This window comes from Microtus pennsylvanicus, chromosome 1 (genome assembly GCF_037038515.1).
Source record: "Microtus pennsylvanicus isolate mMicPen1 chromosome 1, mMicPen1.hap1, whole genome shotgun sequence".
NCBI classification, from domain to species: domain Eukaryota; kingdom Metazoa; phylum Chordata; class Mammalia; order Rodentia; family Cricetidae; genus Microtus; species Microtus pennsylvanicus.
Genome location: NC_134579.1, coordinates 104,797,228 through 104,815,161, shown reverse-complemented (window position 1 = coordinate 104,815,161; position 17,934 = coordinate 104,797,228). Strand labels below are relative to the sequence as shown.

Here is a 17,934-nt window from a genome sequence, read left to right as displayed (position 1 = left end):
TAATAAATATTTTGTATGTATTAGTTTGATTTGAGCTAAGATCACAAGTATAAACTAGAACAGCACAGGCACTCTCTAACCCACAGTTAATAACACCAGAGCACCTCAGACGGTCAATGCTCAAATAACAAAACGTAGGAATGCTAAGGTTTTGACATTTCAGTCACAACTCCCAGACACTTTCCATTTTATCATCTGCATTCCTACTTTTGATGACTCTATTTCGCTGAGGAAGCAGGAAGCAGGGAGGTAGAGAGTGGGTGGGTGGTGGGTAATGCAAGGGGACCCTGAAATCAGCGTGTGAAAGAAATAAGCATTTCACATGAGTTCAAGTTCCAGGTCCCCTTAAAAGTACATGGAATTGGAGACTTAAAGAGGACATAGAAGCCTGCACTGACACAGAACCCTTCCTAAGTAAGAAAAAGCTGAAGCATGATATAAAAACACTCATTCCCACCTGCAGCTAATAAAAGCAATGGGGTAAGGGGACCAACCTACTCTTTGTGACCCTGCAATGGTGCTTACTGGCTGATACAGAGAAAAGAAAAAACAAGAAACAACCCCTTGTTCTGCAGGGGGATTTAAATGATGAGAAGAAATAATTCAGAAGGGGAAAGAGGACACACTTAAGAGCGTCCCTCATAAATTCTTCTAAGTCCCCACTTCTAGAGGGACTGGGTGCACCGACACAAGACCTACATTCATGACAAAGTTCGAGATGATGTATTAGAAGTGCTTCTGCCCTCGCTAACAGTATCTCCCAAACTGTGTTTTTAGGTCCCCTGGGCTTGATTTTTACCTAACTAACTTCTTCAGTCTTCTTTCTGAGTTCCACAGTTTTGAATCTACTTGAGTTTTTCATGTTGCCATCAAATAAGAGACCGCTATCCTTTTACCAAGTGGTTTTCCTAAATCTATAGCGTACTGGGTGTAACCCCAAGCCTGGAGTGCAAGGGAAGTGTTAAAAAGATGTTACTTCTTCACTTCAATACAGTGAAACTACACTTAGTGTATTGTAAATATACACAATCAGGACAGGGTAAAATGATGGAAATTCACCCTCAGCAGCTATGCACACCCATATGTACCTGTACACACACACACACACACATGAACCTTTCATTAGGAAGTGCAGCTTTCATCAGGAAGAGCTGTCGACCTTCTCATCAGAGGACTTCCAAATCACACACAGTCCTTGGGACCCAGATTATTACACGATCTATTCCCAACAGTCGTTTTCTGTGTGTGAGTACCTTCTAATCTTAACAACGTTCTCTCAAACTAAATAATCACTGTTTATTTTCAACAGTGTAAGAAAAAAAAAGTTTTATATATAAGAGTCCCAGAATCTTCACAACAAACTACTCAGGGTTTGTTTTGAACTCCCTAAATCAAATGCTTTGTTTTCATTTGTTTGGTGCAATGCTGGGAGACTGAACCCAGAGCCTTGCACATGCTAAGCAAGTATTTTACCACTGAGTTACTCACTCTGCCCCCAAACTCCACTGTTCAACCTTTGTCCAACTAGGTGTCAAAAGAACACAGCTCTCAGAACCTATCACTAACTTCATGGCCCACATTTTTAAGTCTACTGAATCATTTGTATCTTGCCCAAAATGGCTACAGCAGTTAATCTCCACAACTAACAAGAATCAGAGAGAACCATCCTTCCAATTCACCTCACACAAAGCCCCCTCCAGTGAAGATTTGCCTCGAAAGAGTGAAATACAGAGTTCAGCAAATACAATTTTTAAAAATAAGCTTATGTTCATTTACACACATGCAATTCACGCTCTTCCTTTTTTCCATCACTCAGAAAGTCCTCAGATCACGGAGTTATGTACACTGTTCAGAACTGAAATGCTGGGACGTGACCTCTTTCACTCAGCAATCTCACAGCCAAACTTCACAAGGCAGAAAGTGAAAAAAAGCAAGGAAGACTGCAATTCACGCCCACAGAACGAGAGATGCTCCGACCCTCTGAATTACCACTCTGTGCGCTTTAGCAAGCCAGCTAATCCCAAACCCTTGTTTTAACACCAGTGTCAAATTCCCTTCTCATCCCAGCCTTCTTTTCCAGGTGACTAAAAAGCAGCAATACATGAAACTTCTTAGAAGGGACCACAAGGAGATAAAACATACTGGCTGGAGGGCAACTCGCTGGCCTGGGAATCAAGCAGCTGTCACGCTGAGAAAGAGTCTTTAATGAGAACCATTCACCAATGCTCACCTCTTGGTGGGTTGAGAAAAAAATCAGGGAAACAGCTGACATGAGGCAGAAAAGGGATCAGAAAAAGAAAGGAACATCTCTCTTAATATCTCTCCCTCACCTGCCATTCCTGACTTCTACCATCACCCCCATCATCCTACCCTCAGAAATCACCAAACTCCAAGATCTGGAATGGGTTCTTTGAGACCTTAAGCCATTTTCCAGACTGGCTTATGGATACAATGCTGACAACTGCAGAGCACTGTGGCCAGAGAGATTTAGGAGATAAGTCACTATCTCCTCCTCCATAATCCAAATTCACACTCATATAATAGAGACTTTTAATTCTACAAGAACAAGTGGTGCTAAAACATATTTGAAAGCAGATCATCCTGCTTCAGTCTCAAACACAACCTATGAGAAACCTGGAAAAAGCTCTGTTCCTTTCCAGCCTGAGAAATTCACTATGAGCTAGTCTCCATCTCTCCATTAACAGAGAAGGGAGGGTAAGGACACTTTTAGAAGGTGGCTTCCCAAGGAGGCACAGACAACTATTTAGAAAGGCTAAGTATGGCTGGTGGGTCTCCTGGTCCCTAACAAGAACTTCACTACTATTGTACACGTTCCTATCAGCCTTCCTCAGCGGCCCCTCATCTTAATCACTCAGTGTCTTCTTAATGGTCTTCCCCTGTGTCGCCTTCAATAATCCTTTAGAAAGCTCTCCCCTTGCCTCATCTACCAATCACTAAACCCTTCTAGGACCCATCTTTTCCAGGAGGACTTCTCAAGGACTGGGAATGGAGTTCAATTAGTAAACAGTATACACAAAGCCCTGGGTTCAATCCTCAGCACAGCCATCTAGGAGTTGAGGTACAAAGCTATTTCCCCAGCACTCTGAAGGTGAAAGCAAGAATATCAGAAGTTCAAGGTCATTCTCCACTACCCTGTAAGTTTGAAGCCCGCCTAGAGTGCATGAGAACATGCCTCAACACACACACACACACGCACGCACACACACACGCACGCGCACACACACACACGCGCACACACACAATACCTTTTGAACACTTCAACTTTTCTCCCTATCTTCTCTCTAAAAGTCTTTAGTTAATATTATTCAAGTACCTGTTTCAAAATTATTTTGCAAGTGTCAGATGTAAGTTATCAGCTAAATTGCATCCTTCTTCAAGACGTTATAAACACTGTAGGCTACTCATGCTACTACTGCCTTGTCCATATTAAGCACTCCATAAATATCTGCTGAGTGGCACAAAGAACATGATAAACTTAATAAATTAAATTTTGAAAATAAGTTACTAGCGCCTACTAGACCTAACAGATAAGTCTGTCAAATTCCATCTAACAGACTTAGAAGACTACTGACACTTGGGTGAGCCCTGAGGCAGAACCAGGAAGCGAGGGTCAGAGGAAAGCCTGGATGTGACCCTCTGCACACCAGAAATGAGCCCTCCCTTTTCTTCAGAACACTGCAGCACCAGCAGAGCTCTTGTCTGTGTAAGTCTACCAGGGTCATCTTTCTTTCCCTCTGGTCAGCTGTACCAAAAGAAACACCCAAGCTACAAAGAGGTATAGGATGAGAAATAACTGATTTGTAAAGTTAAATTTACAGCCAGGATACCCATGGCTTCCTAACAGAAACCTACACAATTCTGAAAAGCACCATAGCTGATACACCAGTGCATGCTGTTAGTACCAGGCTGCCAGCATTTCCCATTTATACTTTGATTCCTAGAAGCCACTCTGTTAAAAAGAGAGAGAGAGAGAGAGAGAGAGAGAGAGAGAGAGAGAGAGAGAGAGAGAGAGAAATGCCAAGTGGGGTAACACGTGCCTATAACCCAGCATTCTGGAGGCTGGAGCAGGAAAATTTTACTGAGTCTGCAAAGCCAGCCTGTGCTACATACAGAGCAAGATCCTGCCCACCCCCCAAAACTGAAACAAACACATTTAGGGGTTATTTGCCCTCATCTTAACACCCAAAGAGTACCCAAACATGCAATACTGTTTCTAAATGGTACTTCTGCTCCTTAACTGTGTAATGAGAACACACCGCTCAACTTTAGCCTCCTCACCTACCCTCTTATCTTCTATCATGAGACTCTTTGTAATCACACACTTGAACTTCAGGGCACAATTACTCAAGACAAGTGTCCCTGCAGAATATGCAACTACCTCAGCCAGTTTCGCGGCTTATAACATGTGGGAGATGCCAAGCTGCCCTCTGAGCTTCCATCTTCTTAAATAAAAATCTAACCATTTCAAAGAATAAGCATAAAATTACAGGCTGCCATTAGGCTTATTACTTTTCATCTAGTGTCTGTAAAGCCATAGCTGGTCTGGAAGTATTCATATCCAAATAGTCCATTATCAGGAGCTTCTTCATGGAAGGAAGGAAGGAAGGAAGGAAGGAAGGAAGGAAGGAAGGAAGGAAGGAAGGAAGGAAGGAAGGAGGGAGGGAAGGAGGGAGGGAGGGAGGGAGGGAGGGAGGGAGGGAGGGAGGGAAGGAAGGAAGGAAGGAGCGAGCCACCAAGAAGTTACTAAGGACAAAATCTGGGAGTCAGTGTTTCAGTGCACAAGCTAAGTAGTATGTGATCTACCGTCTGCCTGAAATGGCTCTAAACTGGTGTTCCAAATTGTAAGCCTGACCGTCCAAGCCAGTATCTCTGGCTTCTTTATCATAACATCATACCAAGAGCCACCTTGACGATTCATGGCAAAGATTTTTCTCATTTATAAACACAAGCATGTGATCAGAGTAACTCTTGGTATCTGTGATCATTCTTAGCACTTACACACTCCTAGCACACATCTCTATCCAAGTTCATAGTTCAACTGCCCACTTCCCTCCTAAGCCTTCACCCTTCTTGGTGATAGTTCAGGAAACCTTGCAAGTTTAGTGTAGTGGGCATCAGAGACTCTAGCAGTCATGACGAGTTTGGGTTCTGACTGACCGATGTGGACACAGAGTGCTAACAGCCAATACACAGACACACTTACCCACCCCCAACCTCCACCAAAAAAGGCAAATATGGTGACTTTTATCTGTCACTGCATGGTTTTAACAGGTTTATTAACATGTTTTCTAAAAAGACAGAATTGAGCCTCTGAAAATGTGACCGACCAGAATATATAATACTAGAGAACTGTTAATTGACTGAGGAGAGACAATGGTGCTGTGGGGATTTCTTAAGCCATCTGAATCATTTATACGCCAGAGCTTCATACAGAATTATTCACAGGTGCCATCACAGCAGGTCTGCAAGGTGAGAGGGAGCTCAGTGAACTACAGAAGCAGCAGATGTGAAATGCCAGTTGTCGAACCGGGGTGTTGAATGCACTCGAGTTCTACTGTCCTGTCTACTTTCTCATAGGAATTTAAAGTATATTTTTTAAAAAGTTAGACCCTTTATACCAATGCACCGCTACGTATGTGATTTTATGGTAAATATGAGAGTATCATAGCATTCGGCTAACCAAATTAACCTAGGTTTTACGTCTAGAGAAGTAGTTGAGACGTCAATTGCAGCACAGAAAGAAATGGTATTCAAGGTACATTTTGAACTTGGTCTCCTTTAAATATTTTAAAGCTTAAAAAACCGGGAACAGGCACATTTTTCTGTCAAAAGATAAAGTCCAACAGTTACTTCAAACACAAAACAAATGCATAACTTACTTCCATCTCCGCCTGGCCCTCAACAATGATGATGAGCAGACAGGGGTCCCCTCTTGCTGGCTAAGAGGGGGCCACCCAGCAGGGCATGGCAACTACCCAGAGAGCAGAACCACTTCTAAGCAGCTTTTACAAGTTCTTTCCTTCAGCAACCACAGGCAGCCTTGCTGTGCCAAAATCCAGGCAGCATTCTCTTAGGATACATGATGCCATTTCAATTCCCATTTTAAAACAAGAAAGAGGTCACACTGCAGTACCCATCCACCTTTGCAAAGTTATAAAAACCTCAATGTTATAATCATCCTCAATGGTGACACGCAACACTTAGAAGCCCAGAGATGACCAACTCTAAAACCAACGATTAACTCATGTACCAGCATCAAAATCTCTGGTCACCACCAATACCACTGTCATCCCTGTCCCTTCCTTCCTCCCCATCCAGGAGCCACTGGCCACTACTCGCCACCGTCACCCCAGCCACAAGCACTTTATGGAAGTGAACAACACTGACAGGAAGACCACCGTATTTTTAAAAATACTCAAACTTGAAATCCAAACACATCTCTAGAACCAACAACCTGAATCTTTAGTCAGTGCATGCAAGAGCCAAGCTCTCATTAACAAGGCTTGCTTTGGCCCCTCTGAAACAATACCACAATAACAGCCCGAAAATAAATAAATAAAGGGAAGCGAAAAGTTTCCTCAAACCATTATGTCAGGTGCAATGAAAGGCTAGAAACCAACTTCTATCTTGGTTGTGTGCTGGACCAACCCAGCAGAATCTCAAAACCTCCTGTGTGTGATTGTGTGTCTTGAGGGTGGGGAAAGGGAGACAGAGGGGAAAGAAAGCAGTTAAATTTATAAAAACCAATGACCAGTCCTAGCACCAAAGCAGATTTTCCCAGGCACAGTTTTCTGTGATCCCTGGACGGGCTCCCTCCACTCCTTCCATCCAACAAATACACAAACACACACACCCCAGGAGCCTCTTAGCAGACAGGAAAATGTGCATTTGAAAAATCAAGGCTGCCTGCAGGTGCCTAAGGAATAAAGAAAGACACACAAACACATACACAAAGCAAATCACTTGGGGGGGGGCACATACAAAAAAAAAGCAGAGGGACAATTGGTGACAAGCCCTCCAGCAGTCAGCTAGGATTTTATTCCTGCTTCCTACCAGTCCTCCCTGGTGTACCTTCTTCTGTCCTTCAACTAAATTGCTCATGTACACACACACACAGACACACAGACACACAGCAACACACCACACGCAAATGTATGTGTGTGGATAATATTGTCATTAACCCTTTCTGCAAGAAAGCCCCATGCAAAATACAGAAAGATATTCCATCCTTTCCTCTTCTCCCCTCCTCCCTCCTTTCTCCCAACAAGGAGAAAACGCCCCCTTACCCAGCTTCACCAAAAAAGGGGAGGGGGTGCAGAAAAGCCACAAAACCCTATCAGCCTCTGGTGCCCAGGACATCCAGAAAAGGCATATACTAGACAGCCTCACACACACACGCGCGCGCGCACACACACACACACACACACACACACACAAGCATGGGAACATATGGCTCTGGAGAAAGCACACAGAGAACCGTCCACAGGCGCCCCAAACCCAAGCAGAGACTTCCACCAGCCAAGAAGCCATGATTGGGGAGGGAGATGAGGAGGAAAGGAGTGGGGGCAGAGCCATCCGTGAAGAAGGGGGGCGCATTGTTGTGATGCCCGAACCCCTTTCTTTCCACCCATCTGCTGTGGAGGGAGGTGGGGGTGCAGAAGGGGGCGCAAGGGAAAGGCAAGCTGGACAAGAACGAAACCAGTCTAAGACCAGACCAGGCACACCGCTTGGCAATTCCCTCCTTGCTGCCTATCTGCCCCCAGCTTCCCCCACACACAACCCCACACCCAACAATAAGACCTCGGCCGAGACAGACAGCTTCGAGCGCGGCGGGGGAGGCAAGAAAACCGGGGTGCAGCCGAGTGGGGGGTGTCATGCATAAAAGGAAACCATGGGGTGAACGGGAAAGGGGGTCCCCCCTTACCTCCAGCGCTTCAAAAGTAACAAAGCTGGTCATGGCAAATCCATCAATGATGTCCTCTTCGGCTGAGGTGGACTCTCTGCGCTTCCTCCGCGGGGGTCTGGGCCGGGACGGGGCGGAGGATGGGGGCTTTCCATTGTCTTCCTTGTCGGAGCCCGACGATGAAGCCAGCGAGGGAGCCCGGGTCCGGCCGGTTCCTCCACCGCCCGCCGCACCGGTTCCTAACCCGGCCCGGGAGCGTCTCTCCCGGTCTCGCTGTGATCGCGACCTCCGCTTTTTCCGGAGTCCATGTCCCCGCGTCGGGCCATCCATGGTTCTTTTAACCGCGCCGGGGATCTTCCCCGTTTGCCTACCCGCGCGCCACAGGCTCGGGCCGCGGCCACACACACACACACACACACACACCCCAAGAAGAAAAAAATTGACACCGAGCCCTTCCTCCTCCTGCACGGGCTTTTCCCTCCAGCCGCGAGGAAGGGCGCGGGGGAGAAGGAGGCTGGGAGGAATAAAAAAAAAAAGCTGAAGAAGAAGAACAAGAAGGGAGGGCAGGGGGAAAAAAGAAAGAAAAAAGGGGGAAGGGGCGGGGAGACGGGGAGGGAGGGACTGGGAAGCGAGAGGGCGAAGTGTGGGGCTCCCCTCTGCACCGAGGGTCGGAGATGCCTGCGAACAGAGCCGAGCAAAGTAATGGCTGAACACACAGGTCTCCTTTACAGAGGAAAGGGGGGAAAAAAATAACTCACCAAGCAGGCAATAAATCAGAATAGCGGAATGCTTTGATCAAGAGACTGGGGAAGCCCTCCCCGCGGCCATGCTCTCTCCCCACCACCGAAATCGCCTTGCTTCTCGCTTTCTCTAGAGACCCCTACCCCCAATTTAAAAAAAGAAAGAAACCCCGAGGTCCGAAAAGGTCACGGTGAAGTGAGGGGTGGGTGGCAATGAACTTCACCCGCCCCCTCGTGCAGGAAAACACCCCACACCTCCTCCTCTCACACACACGCCTCGCAGAAAAACTCACTCCCGGGCTCCCAATTCTTTTTTTAAGAAATGTATCCAAGGGAAGCCAGGGCTGGGGAGCGAGCAGACAGGGGCGAGACCCCCCAGAGAGGGGAGCATAACCATGCAATCACGAGCGGAGACAGAGGTTGCCGGGGGAAAAGGAGGAAGGGAAGGAGGAGGACGCTAGAGCAGTTGTGGGATTTTTTTCCTTGCCCTTTTTTTTCGGTCTTCGAGGTGGGGAGGAGGAGAAAAAGATGAAAGAAGAGAAGAATTGCAAAGCCTGGCGCGTGCCACCGACCCCCTCCTCACATACACATGCACGCACGCACACACACACACACACAAATTGTAGGTTTCCCCCCAACCCCCAGTTCCAGAGGTCACCCTTCCTCCAAAAAAAAATTATAAAGGAGGGGGGTGAGTCAGTCAATGAGGAAAGCAAAGAGCAGTCTCCAACCCGAGATACACCGGTGTGGTGCCGCCGCCGCCGCTGCCTCTTCTTCGCGTCGCCCCGCCTGAGGAAGAAGCGCTGGGAGATGCCGCTCGCTCACTCGCTCGCAGCTAACGCTGCCACAGCCGCCGACGCCAGAGCCCCGAGCCCGAGGGTGCACGGCGTGTCCCTGGGCGGCTGCAGCCAGAGCCCGGGCACGGCCTCATCCTCCGCCCGCCTTGCTCACACAGCGCCCGCTCCTCCCCCTCCGGCCGGCCCACCGCCGCCGCCCGCCTCGGCCCAGCCCCGCGCCCGCCCGCTTGCGGTCTCTCGCTCGCTCTCTCCCCCTCTCTCTCCTGCACGCGCGCTCCAGCTCGAGCGCTCTGGAAGACCGCCCTCTTCGCGCCTCGCTCTGCGCGCGCTCCCGAGGACCGCCCTCCTGGCTCTCCACGCGCTCCCGAGGGCTAACCCCCCTCCACTCGCACCTCACTCGGCGCGCTCCCGAGGGCCGCCCCTTCCCCTTCGCGGGCTCCCGGGAACCTCTCACGCCTCACCCCCCCGGGCGCGCTCCCGAGGACCGCCCCTTCCACTCATGCACCACTAGCTGCGCGCTCCCGAGGACTGCCCCTCCCCCTCGCGCCTCACTCTGTCTCCCGTGCGCGTTCCCGTCCCCCTTCCTCCCGCGCGCCTCAGGCCCGGCTGGATCACGTGACCCGCCCCCTCCCCTAGTTGTAGAGTGTGGAGAAAGCAAAAAGGCTGAGGGGCTGGCCACCGCTCCACGAGCCCAGGGCATGCGCGCTGGGGCGGCCGGGCCTGCGCACTTGGGGGCGGAAGGGGTCTCCAGAGGCTGTGGGGTATTTGTGGAAGGGTCGGTCACGGGCCGGTGTGGAGTTGAAGTTCGAGGGCATGGAAGCTGCCCCGACATCCCGCCAAACGCACGGAGGACGCTCGCTCGCGCGCACGCGTGCCGGGCACCTTTCTCCGGACACTTGCTCCTGGAGTCCCTCATCTCCTGCACTCCTGAAGCTCTTGCTGGGCTAACTCCTCTGAAGTACCTCTAGGTGTTTTCCCTGCGCGTGCCTGTGCGCGCGCGGGCACAGTGCGAAAAGTGCGTGCAGCGGGAGGAGGTGCCAAAGCTTGGCCCCCAAAGAGGGTGCACCTTAGGGACGAAGGGCGAGGGTGCAAGAAGGGCGGCCCAGGGCTGCGTCCAGGCGCAGCGAGACAGCCAACAGGCAAGAGTTGGAAACTTTTCCCCGCCTGCGTGGAGGAACACTGCATGCCTGAGTGCCCCTGAACCCGAGTGTCCCCAGGCCTCCACCTTTCGTTTCCTTGCAGGGGACCCTATGGGGACCTGCTAGCCGCTTTGGAGCTGCCAGAGATCGTACTTGAACCTGGAGTAGGGCACTGATTAGCCCGGGGAAGCCCCAACCTGAGGACCCTTTGGACTACAAACCGCAATCCCTATCGCTGCAGGCTTCATTTACTGTTTAGCTGCAGGAGGGTGGAGCGGAGGTGGCTTCCCCGCGTTTTCCAGCGCAATGTAACTGATGCTTATAAAAAGTTGTATTAAAGAGCTGACTACAGCCCAGAATCGATCAACCAAAGCGACCAGCCTCTCTGAATAAAATAGCTGTGCGTTTTTCAGGGCACTGGAATTGATCTATACTCACCGACAGCCTTCTCTCAGCAACCTCTTAGTCGCTTTGCATTCTGTCCAAGCACATAAACACCGTGGCAATCACCCCTCACCCCTAGCAGCCCACACTTGGCATGAAGGAAAAGAAAACAAACTGACATTAATTGCTCACAATGAGCCAGGCTCACCGTGTTACAATGCTTTGTACACGATTTCTACTGTTCAGAATCCCAGTCTGCATATAACTGAACTGAAGGTCAGAGGCGGTGGAAGAGAAAAACTAACGTTTCTAAAATAGATGGATGGATGGATTTTTTTTTTCTTCCACTCAACAGAGATTAGGGCATCACAACTGTAGGATTGGGGAATACAGTGGCACCCCAAACAGAAGTGCTGGGATCTTAAGTTCTGGCAACTGGGTCTCTTTGTTCTTAATACTTCCAGAGTTAGGGGTTGGTTTCTCATTACTTTGTTTTTAAGTCACACTTCAACTTCCCCGTTTTGGGAACCCGGGATTGTGACTTAATAAAAATCAGAGTGGTAGATCTGGATAGTGGGAGACAAGGCAACAGAAGGAGAGATGAAGTGGAGTGTGAATAAGGCAGGCTTTATGTCTGTCCAGGGGAACAAGCCATTTAACCTTAGGCAAGACTTTTAAATGACTAATTTTCTCATCTTGTGAATCAAAGAAGTTCAATTAAATGTTCAAAAGTTCCCTTTTAAGTCTCCCAAGGCCTTCTCAAACACAAAGCGTCCTTTCTGAACAGATCGTGTGCTTTTTTTTTCCCCTTGAGAACAGTGATGTGTGATATCTAAACATATTAAGAACAGAGTGCTACCTTCAAAAACTGCTTACCTAAAATGACGGTTGCTGCCCCTGGAGCAGTCTATGTTAACCTCTAGGCTGTTGTTACCTGCACTGGCTGCAACCCACAGTGAATATATCAAGCAAATCCCACAAAATAAAGGCTAGTTCCCTGTCATTCACTCCCTGGGCTCACTTTCAGGGTCCATCTTTTTAAGGATATTCTAGTTTTCTTTTGCTGCTGTGATAAAAAAAAACCGCTCTAAATGGAAACAACTTGAGGAGCAAAGGATTTATGTGGCTTACACTTTGGGGTCACGTTCTATCACTGAGGGAAGTCAGGGCATGAAGCTGGCACGAAGACCACGGAGGAATGCTGCTTACCACTTGGTCTCTGGCACACTCTCCCTCTTGTAGCTTTGTTACACAACTCAGGATCACCTGCTCAGGGATGGCACCACCCACAGAGGGTTGGCCCTATCAATCAACAAGCAACTTCCCCCACAGACTTGGCAATAGACCATTCTGATCTGGGCAGTCTCCCTCCCATGACTCTGGGCTGTGTCACGTTGACAGCTGAAGCTAACGAGGACGGATGTAAGAGTTGTCCTCAAGGCTGACAAGATTCTAGGAAGCCAGGAACTAGCACTGTGGGTAGAGTCTCTTTGCACAAACTTTGGAGATTGGGTTGGGGAAAGTGTGAAATTGGCAAATATAATAAAAGGCATTATATTAGTGACTTTTCACAGTAGCCCTTGGCAGTTATGTCTTTAAAGAGTAATGTCTAGTTGGGGGGGGGGGGGTGGATCATAAAATACTGTATCCAAGAACCTTGCCTCTGGCAAGAGTAATTTGCAAACGCATTTTGGGATAATGTTTAAATGACTTTTTTTCAGGGTCCAAGTGTACTGCTCACTAGAATTGGTAATGGCTTTGGGGGTCAGAATTTCATAGTATTCTCCCACCAGAGAATTAAAATTACTTACGGGTTATATTGCTCTTATTTGTCTCTAAATTCCATCTCATCTGTTTAGATCACTAATGAATGATTAATAATACTGCATAATAAGCTAAGCAATTACTGTGCATGGCACTGTTCCAAGGGTATTAAGAATAATATCTCAATTAATTCTCATAAGTTTTATTTTTGTGTGTGAGTTCATATACGAGTGTGTGGGAAGGAGGTATAGACACATGCATATACAGGTGGGCACTCTCCTGCCTGCATGGTGGGGCCAGAGAAGAATGGCAAGTCTCCTGCTCGGTCACTCTCAGTCTCGTTTCTTTGGGACAGATTCTCTCACAGAGCTTGGAGTTAGGCTGACAGCCGGCAAGCCCCAGCAGTCCTCCTTTCTCAGTCCTCAACAGGACTGAGATTAAAGGTGGGTGTGAACACGGTTAGGTTCTTTGATAGATGCTTGAGATTCCGGGTCCCTCGTGCTTACTTAGCAAATGCCCTTAACCACTGAGCCATCTCTCCAGCCCAGTTTCTGCAGAGTTCAAGGAAGATTTCACTCTTCGGTGTTTATTTTGCATAGAGTAAACTGGGGTTTCCTGTTCAGCATCTTATTCAAGGTCGAGGCACTCTACGACCTGTCACGGGAGAGAACAGAACGTGTAAGGAGGAGATTCTGATAGACTGTGCTCCAGGAGAAAAGCATACAGTGTCACAGAACACTTCTACGCTTTGTGTATATGCTGAAAGAATTTTGAACAGTATCTTAGTAAGGGTTTTGGCTGTTGTGATATACACCCTGAACAAAAGCAGCCTGGGAAGGGAAGGGCTTATTTCATCGTACAGCTTGTTGTCCATCCTCCAGGGAGGTCAGGGCACAAACCTGAGGCAGAAACTGATGCAGAGGCCATGGAGGAATGTTGCTTCCTGGCTTGCTCCTCATGGCTCTCTCAGCCTGCTTCCTTATAGCACCCAGGTCCACGAGGCTAGGAGTGGGACCACTTACACTGAGCTGGGCCCTCCCACATCCATCGTCAGTCAAGAAAACACATCACCCCAGAGGCTTGCTCACAAGCCCTTCGGGGGTGAGGGGCTATTTCTCTCACCAGCTTCCAAAATGACTCCAGCTTGCATCAAGATGACATAAAACTAATCAAGACAAATGGAAAGATCGTGAAGGGGAGAGTAACAACGATTCAATAGAGAAAATATCTGTGATATGATATGCTTCTCTGGTTCCATTCCAAGGAGTCAAAATTTCAACGACAATTCTTGGGGTTTGGAGAGGTGGTTCCCACTGCTTAAAGTACTTTGCTCTTGCAGGGAACCTGGATTTGATTCCAAGTGCCAACGTGGTAGCTCACAAATATCTGTAACACGGGTTCTGTGGGCTACAATGCTCTCTTCTAGCTTTCTCTACCAATAGGTACCCACATGGTACACACACATGCATGCATGTAGGCATATGATAAAAAATAAATCTTAAAAAGATAAACATTCTATTTTGTTAGTGTTCTGAGACAGGGACTCATATAGCCCAGGCTAGCCTCAAACTTTCTATGTAGCTGAGGACAACCTTGAATTTCTGATCCTATGCTTCTTGAGTGCTGGAACCAGACACTATCATACCCGGATTTTTATGCATTGCTGTGAGTGGAGCCCAGTGCCTTGAGCTGCTAAGCAAGCAGTTGACCAACTGAGCTTCATCCCACCTAGGAGAATACTGTTATTATAGCTCAACCACTTTTCCAATCTCAGAGTCTTCCACTCACGGATACTATGCCTGTTACCAGGTTTCTCTATTACTAAATTTTTATATTCCTCTACCTTGTTCTCTGGACTCTGCCAACATGGCAATTATTAGCACATCATTCTTGACGTTATATCCCAGTATATAATATTTGAATTTAATTTATTAGGAGAATTGATTTTTAACTCGAGGCAGCGAAGGTTTATGTTTTGGTCGTTTATATCTCTCAGTTACTTTGTGTGCATGCTTGCACAGAGAAACCAGACACACAACGGAGACAGTTAATGATCTATCCCTATGCCATCTCCAAATGAGGAAATAAAGCAACTAACACATTTAGCTTCTCTTCTTTAGCCCTCCTAAGTTGTTTTTAATAATAGCCCTTCCTGGGGAGAAGTGATAACTTGTCTTAACTGACAGGTAGACCATCAGCAAATAACATTGTTGTAAGTTTGCCCTAATTATCACCTGCTGGTTTTTCCCCCCTACACGTTTGGAAGTTGTTTTTCAAACTGCAGTTTTTTAATGTTAAAAAAGAAAAGCCAGGAGGGGATGTATAGTTCAATTTATTAAGCATTCTTTCTATTCCATAATATTGTAAGACAAACTTTCATCATCTCTGCAGGGGTCTCTGGTGAGTGACACTTCGATCAACCCATATTCCTCAGACTCTGCCTTAGGAAGCCAAGGAAAGATGCTTGCTGCTGACCAAATGATGCTCTTCTAATAGAATGGTTGCAGCAAATTTAATAAGCTACATACACACACACACACACACACACACACACACACACAAAACACCGATCTAGTCAGTATTTTTAACCCTTTCCAGGGCATTATTTATGTTCCAAGTCTAGAAATGTGCAGATGGAAAAACTGATGGGTAGTCATTAAAAAAATTTTTTTAATGATTCCTTGAAGCGACCAATGACAGAGTTCCGTATTTATATGTGATCAGGAGCCTGAGAATCAATATTCTATTGGATTCAGTAGATGATTCAAGTTGAGCTGTGTTTTTGTCTTATTTCAATTACTGTGTGTGTGTGTGTGTGTCTGAGTACACATGCTCAGGTGAGTGAACATGCCTGTAGAGGCCAGGAGAAGGCATTGGATATCCTAGAACTGGACTTATAGGAGGTGGTGACCTGCCCTGTGGGTGCTGGAAACCTAAGATGGTTCCTCTTCAAGAACAGCGAGTACTCTTAACCACTGAGCCATCTGTCCCAGCCCTGTGGTTTTTATTTTTATTGGAAGAAGAGTACACCCTCTAAACCAAATTCAAATCAGACAACATCCCAGTTGACGGAAGTATGTACACTTTAGAAATTAGAACTATCTAACAAACAGAATAGGGGGCTCTGTGAGTAACTCAGTGATGGAGTGCTTGCTTAGGTCTGCACAGGTTTGGCACCTCAGCTCCACAAGGTAATAATAAAATAGATTGACCAGTGGTAAGGTGGCTCAGCAGATAACAAAACTTGCTGCTATGCCTGATGACCGAGTTCATTCCCTAAAAACTCATAGTAAAAGGAGAGAACAAACTCCCAAAATTTATCTATGATGCCTACATCTGTGCTCTGACACAGACAAAAATCAATATAATTAAAATTTTTAGTACTATTAATAGCAAATTATATAGCCCAGAGGTCAGTGCAAGGTCTTATTTTACACGTGCTTGGATTTATTTGTGTGTATATTTGTGCTGATGTACAATGACACAGCGCGTATGTGGAGGTCAGAGGGCAGCCTGCAGAAGTCAGTCCAGTCCCCTCCTTCTACCACGTAGGTCCCAGGGATCAAATTCAGGCTGTTGGGCTCTGTTTGTCAGGCTTAGAATTAACATGGAATCAGACGTGGTGGCTTATGCCTTTAATTCCATCACTGGGTCGTGGTTTAAAGTAGGCTAGACTGTATAGTGAGACCTTGTCTCAAAACACCAGGAACAATAAACGAAGGCTCCAGGGGGACATGGTGATTCTCACCTTTAATCCCAGCCGTCTACCCATAGAGAAAGGAGGACTGGAGTGTGAGGCCGAAGTTAGAGGTCCATGACCTATATAAAAAGGCAGGTGTGCCAGCCTGCATTTGTAATCCTGGCACTGGGAGCTTGAGACAGAAGATCCAGGCATATTGGCACACCATGGTGGGGTTGGATCATGCCTATTATCCCAGAACCTGGAAGGCTGAAGCAAAGAGGAACCCAAATGCCAAGTCACCCTGAGCTTCATAGAAAGTTCCAGACCAGCCTGGGCTATGGAAATGAGGCCCTGCCTCCACTCTATCACTCTGTATAAAGGAATAAATTAGATACCAGTTTGGTTTTAAATGAAAGTATTTGTATTTAAAACCCTTCCCATATTGTACTCTAAGAAAACGACACTCGAGGTCTTAAAGAGACATCCTTCTTCTACTAATTACATATTCACCTGGTATCCATTTCCACAAATGAAATTACTCTCGGCACACATTAATTGACATAATTACTGAAATACCAAAATCAGATTAGCCCTGTAGCTCAAAGAGAAGGAGGAAAGAAACCATGGCTCCAGCAAATTGCAAGTGGTTTTTTTTCTTTTTCTTTTTCTTTTTTTTTAGGGCTCAAAAGGTTTTTCCACTTGTATATACTTTGAAATAAAGCTAATAAAACATGGCTATTTCATTATTCATTCATGAGACAATTCAAGGTTTTTAAATGTGTTTTGACTGGATTGCAGTTTAAAGTTCAGTCTTTATAATATCCTACATTTTGTTGATTGTTCTTTACTGTCCATTATGCATGTCTTAGTGGCATAGCATGCTTAAGAAAAATTCTATCCACAGCTATTTCTGTCTTCATAATTGACGATCATATTGTCAGCCTGGAAACAAAGGGCGTTGTTGTCTTCGCAAAGTGCTTCTGCAATTCCCGGCTCTTTTCTTCCTAAAACACTGACATCAAATATTGTTCTCCTTGCTTTGGGTTCAAATTGTCTGATTAGATTAAGAAAACAGCCAAAAGAAGATATGTGTTCATACTGGGGTTAGAGAGATGGTTCATTGGTTAAAAGTATGTTGTGCTCTTGCAGAGGACCCAAGTTCAGATGCCAGCACCCAAATCAGGCAGCACAAAACTACATGTATGTCCAGCTCCAACACCTCTGGCTTCCATGGGCACTGGCATTCACACGCACACACCTCCAATCCCCACTCCATATAATTAAACATAAAGTTAACATTTTAATAAAAAAGTTGTGTTAATATAATTCTACAAGTTGAGCAGGCATTGAATCAGATGTATAATATAATCTATAATAATATATAATATACAATTTGCCTATAATCCTAGCTCTCAAGCACTGATGCAGAAGGATTAATACAAGTTTAAAGTAAGCATAAACTATATAGCAACACCTTGTCTTAAAACACCATAAGAAAAAAATA

At 46.5% G+C, this 17,934-nt stretch overlaps 1 protein-coding gene across 3 annotated transcripts in view; it reads right to left on the bottom strand.

Annotated features, from left to right (window-relative positions):
* The window catches only part of Auts2 (activator of transcription and developmental regulator AUTS2), a 1,095,788-nt gene extending 1,086,141 nt beyond the window's left edge, over positions 1-9,647 (bottom strand). For all 3 annotated transcript variants that reach the window (XM_075977650.1, XM_075977670.1, XM_075977660.1), the window contains exon 1: positions 7,946-9,647. In XM_075977650.1, the coding sequence (XP_075833765.1) occupies positions 7,946-8,254 (309 nt within the window). In that variant the 5' untranslated portion in view covers positions 8,255-9,647. The remainder of the gene's footprint in view (positions 1-7,945) is intronic.
* Between the last annotated feature and the right edge of the window lie 8,287 nt (positions 9,648-17,934).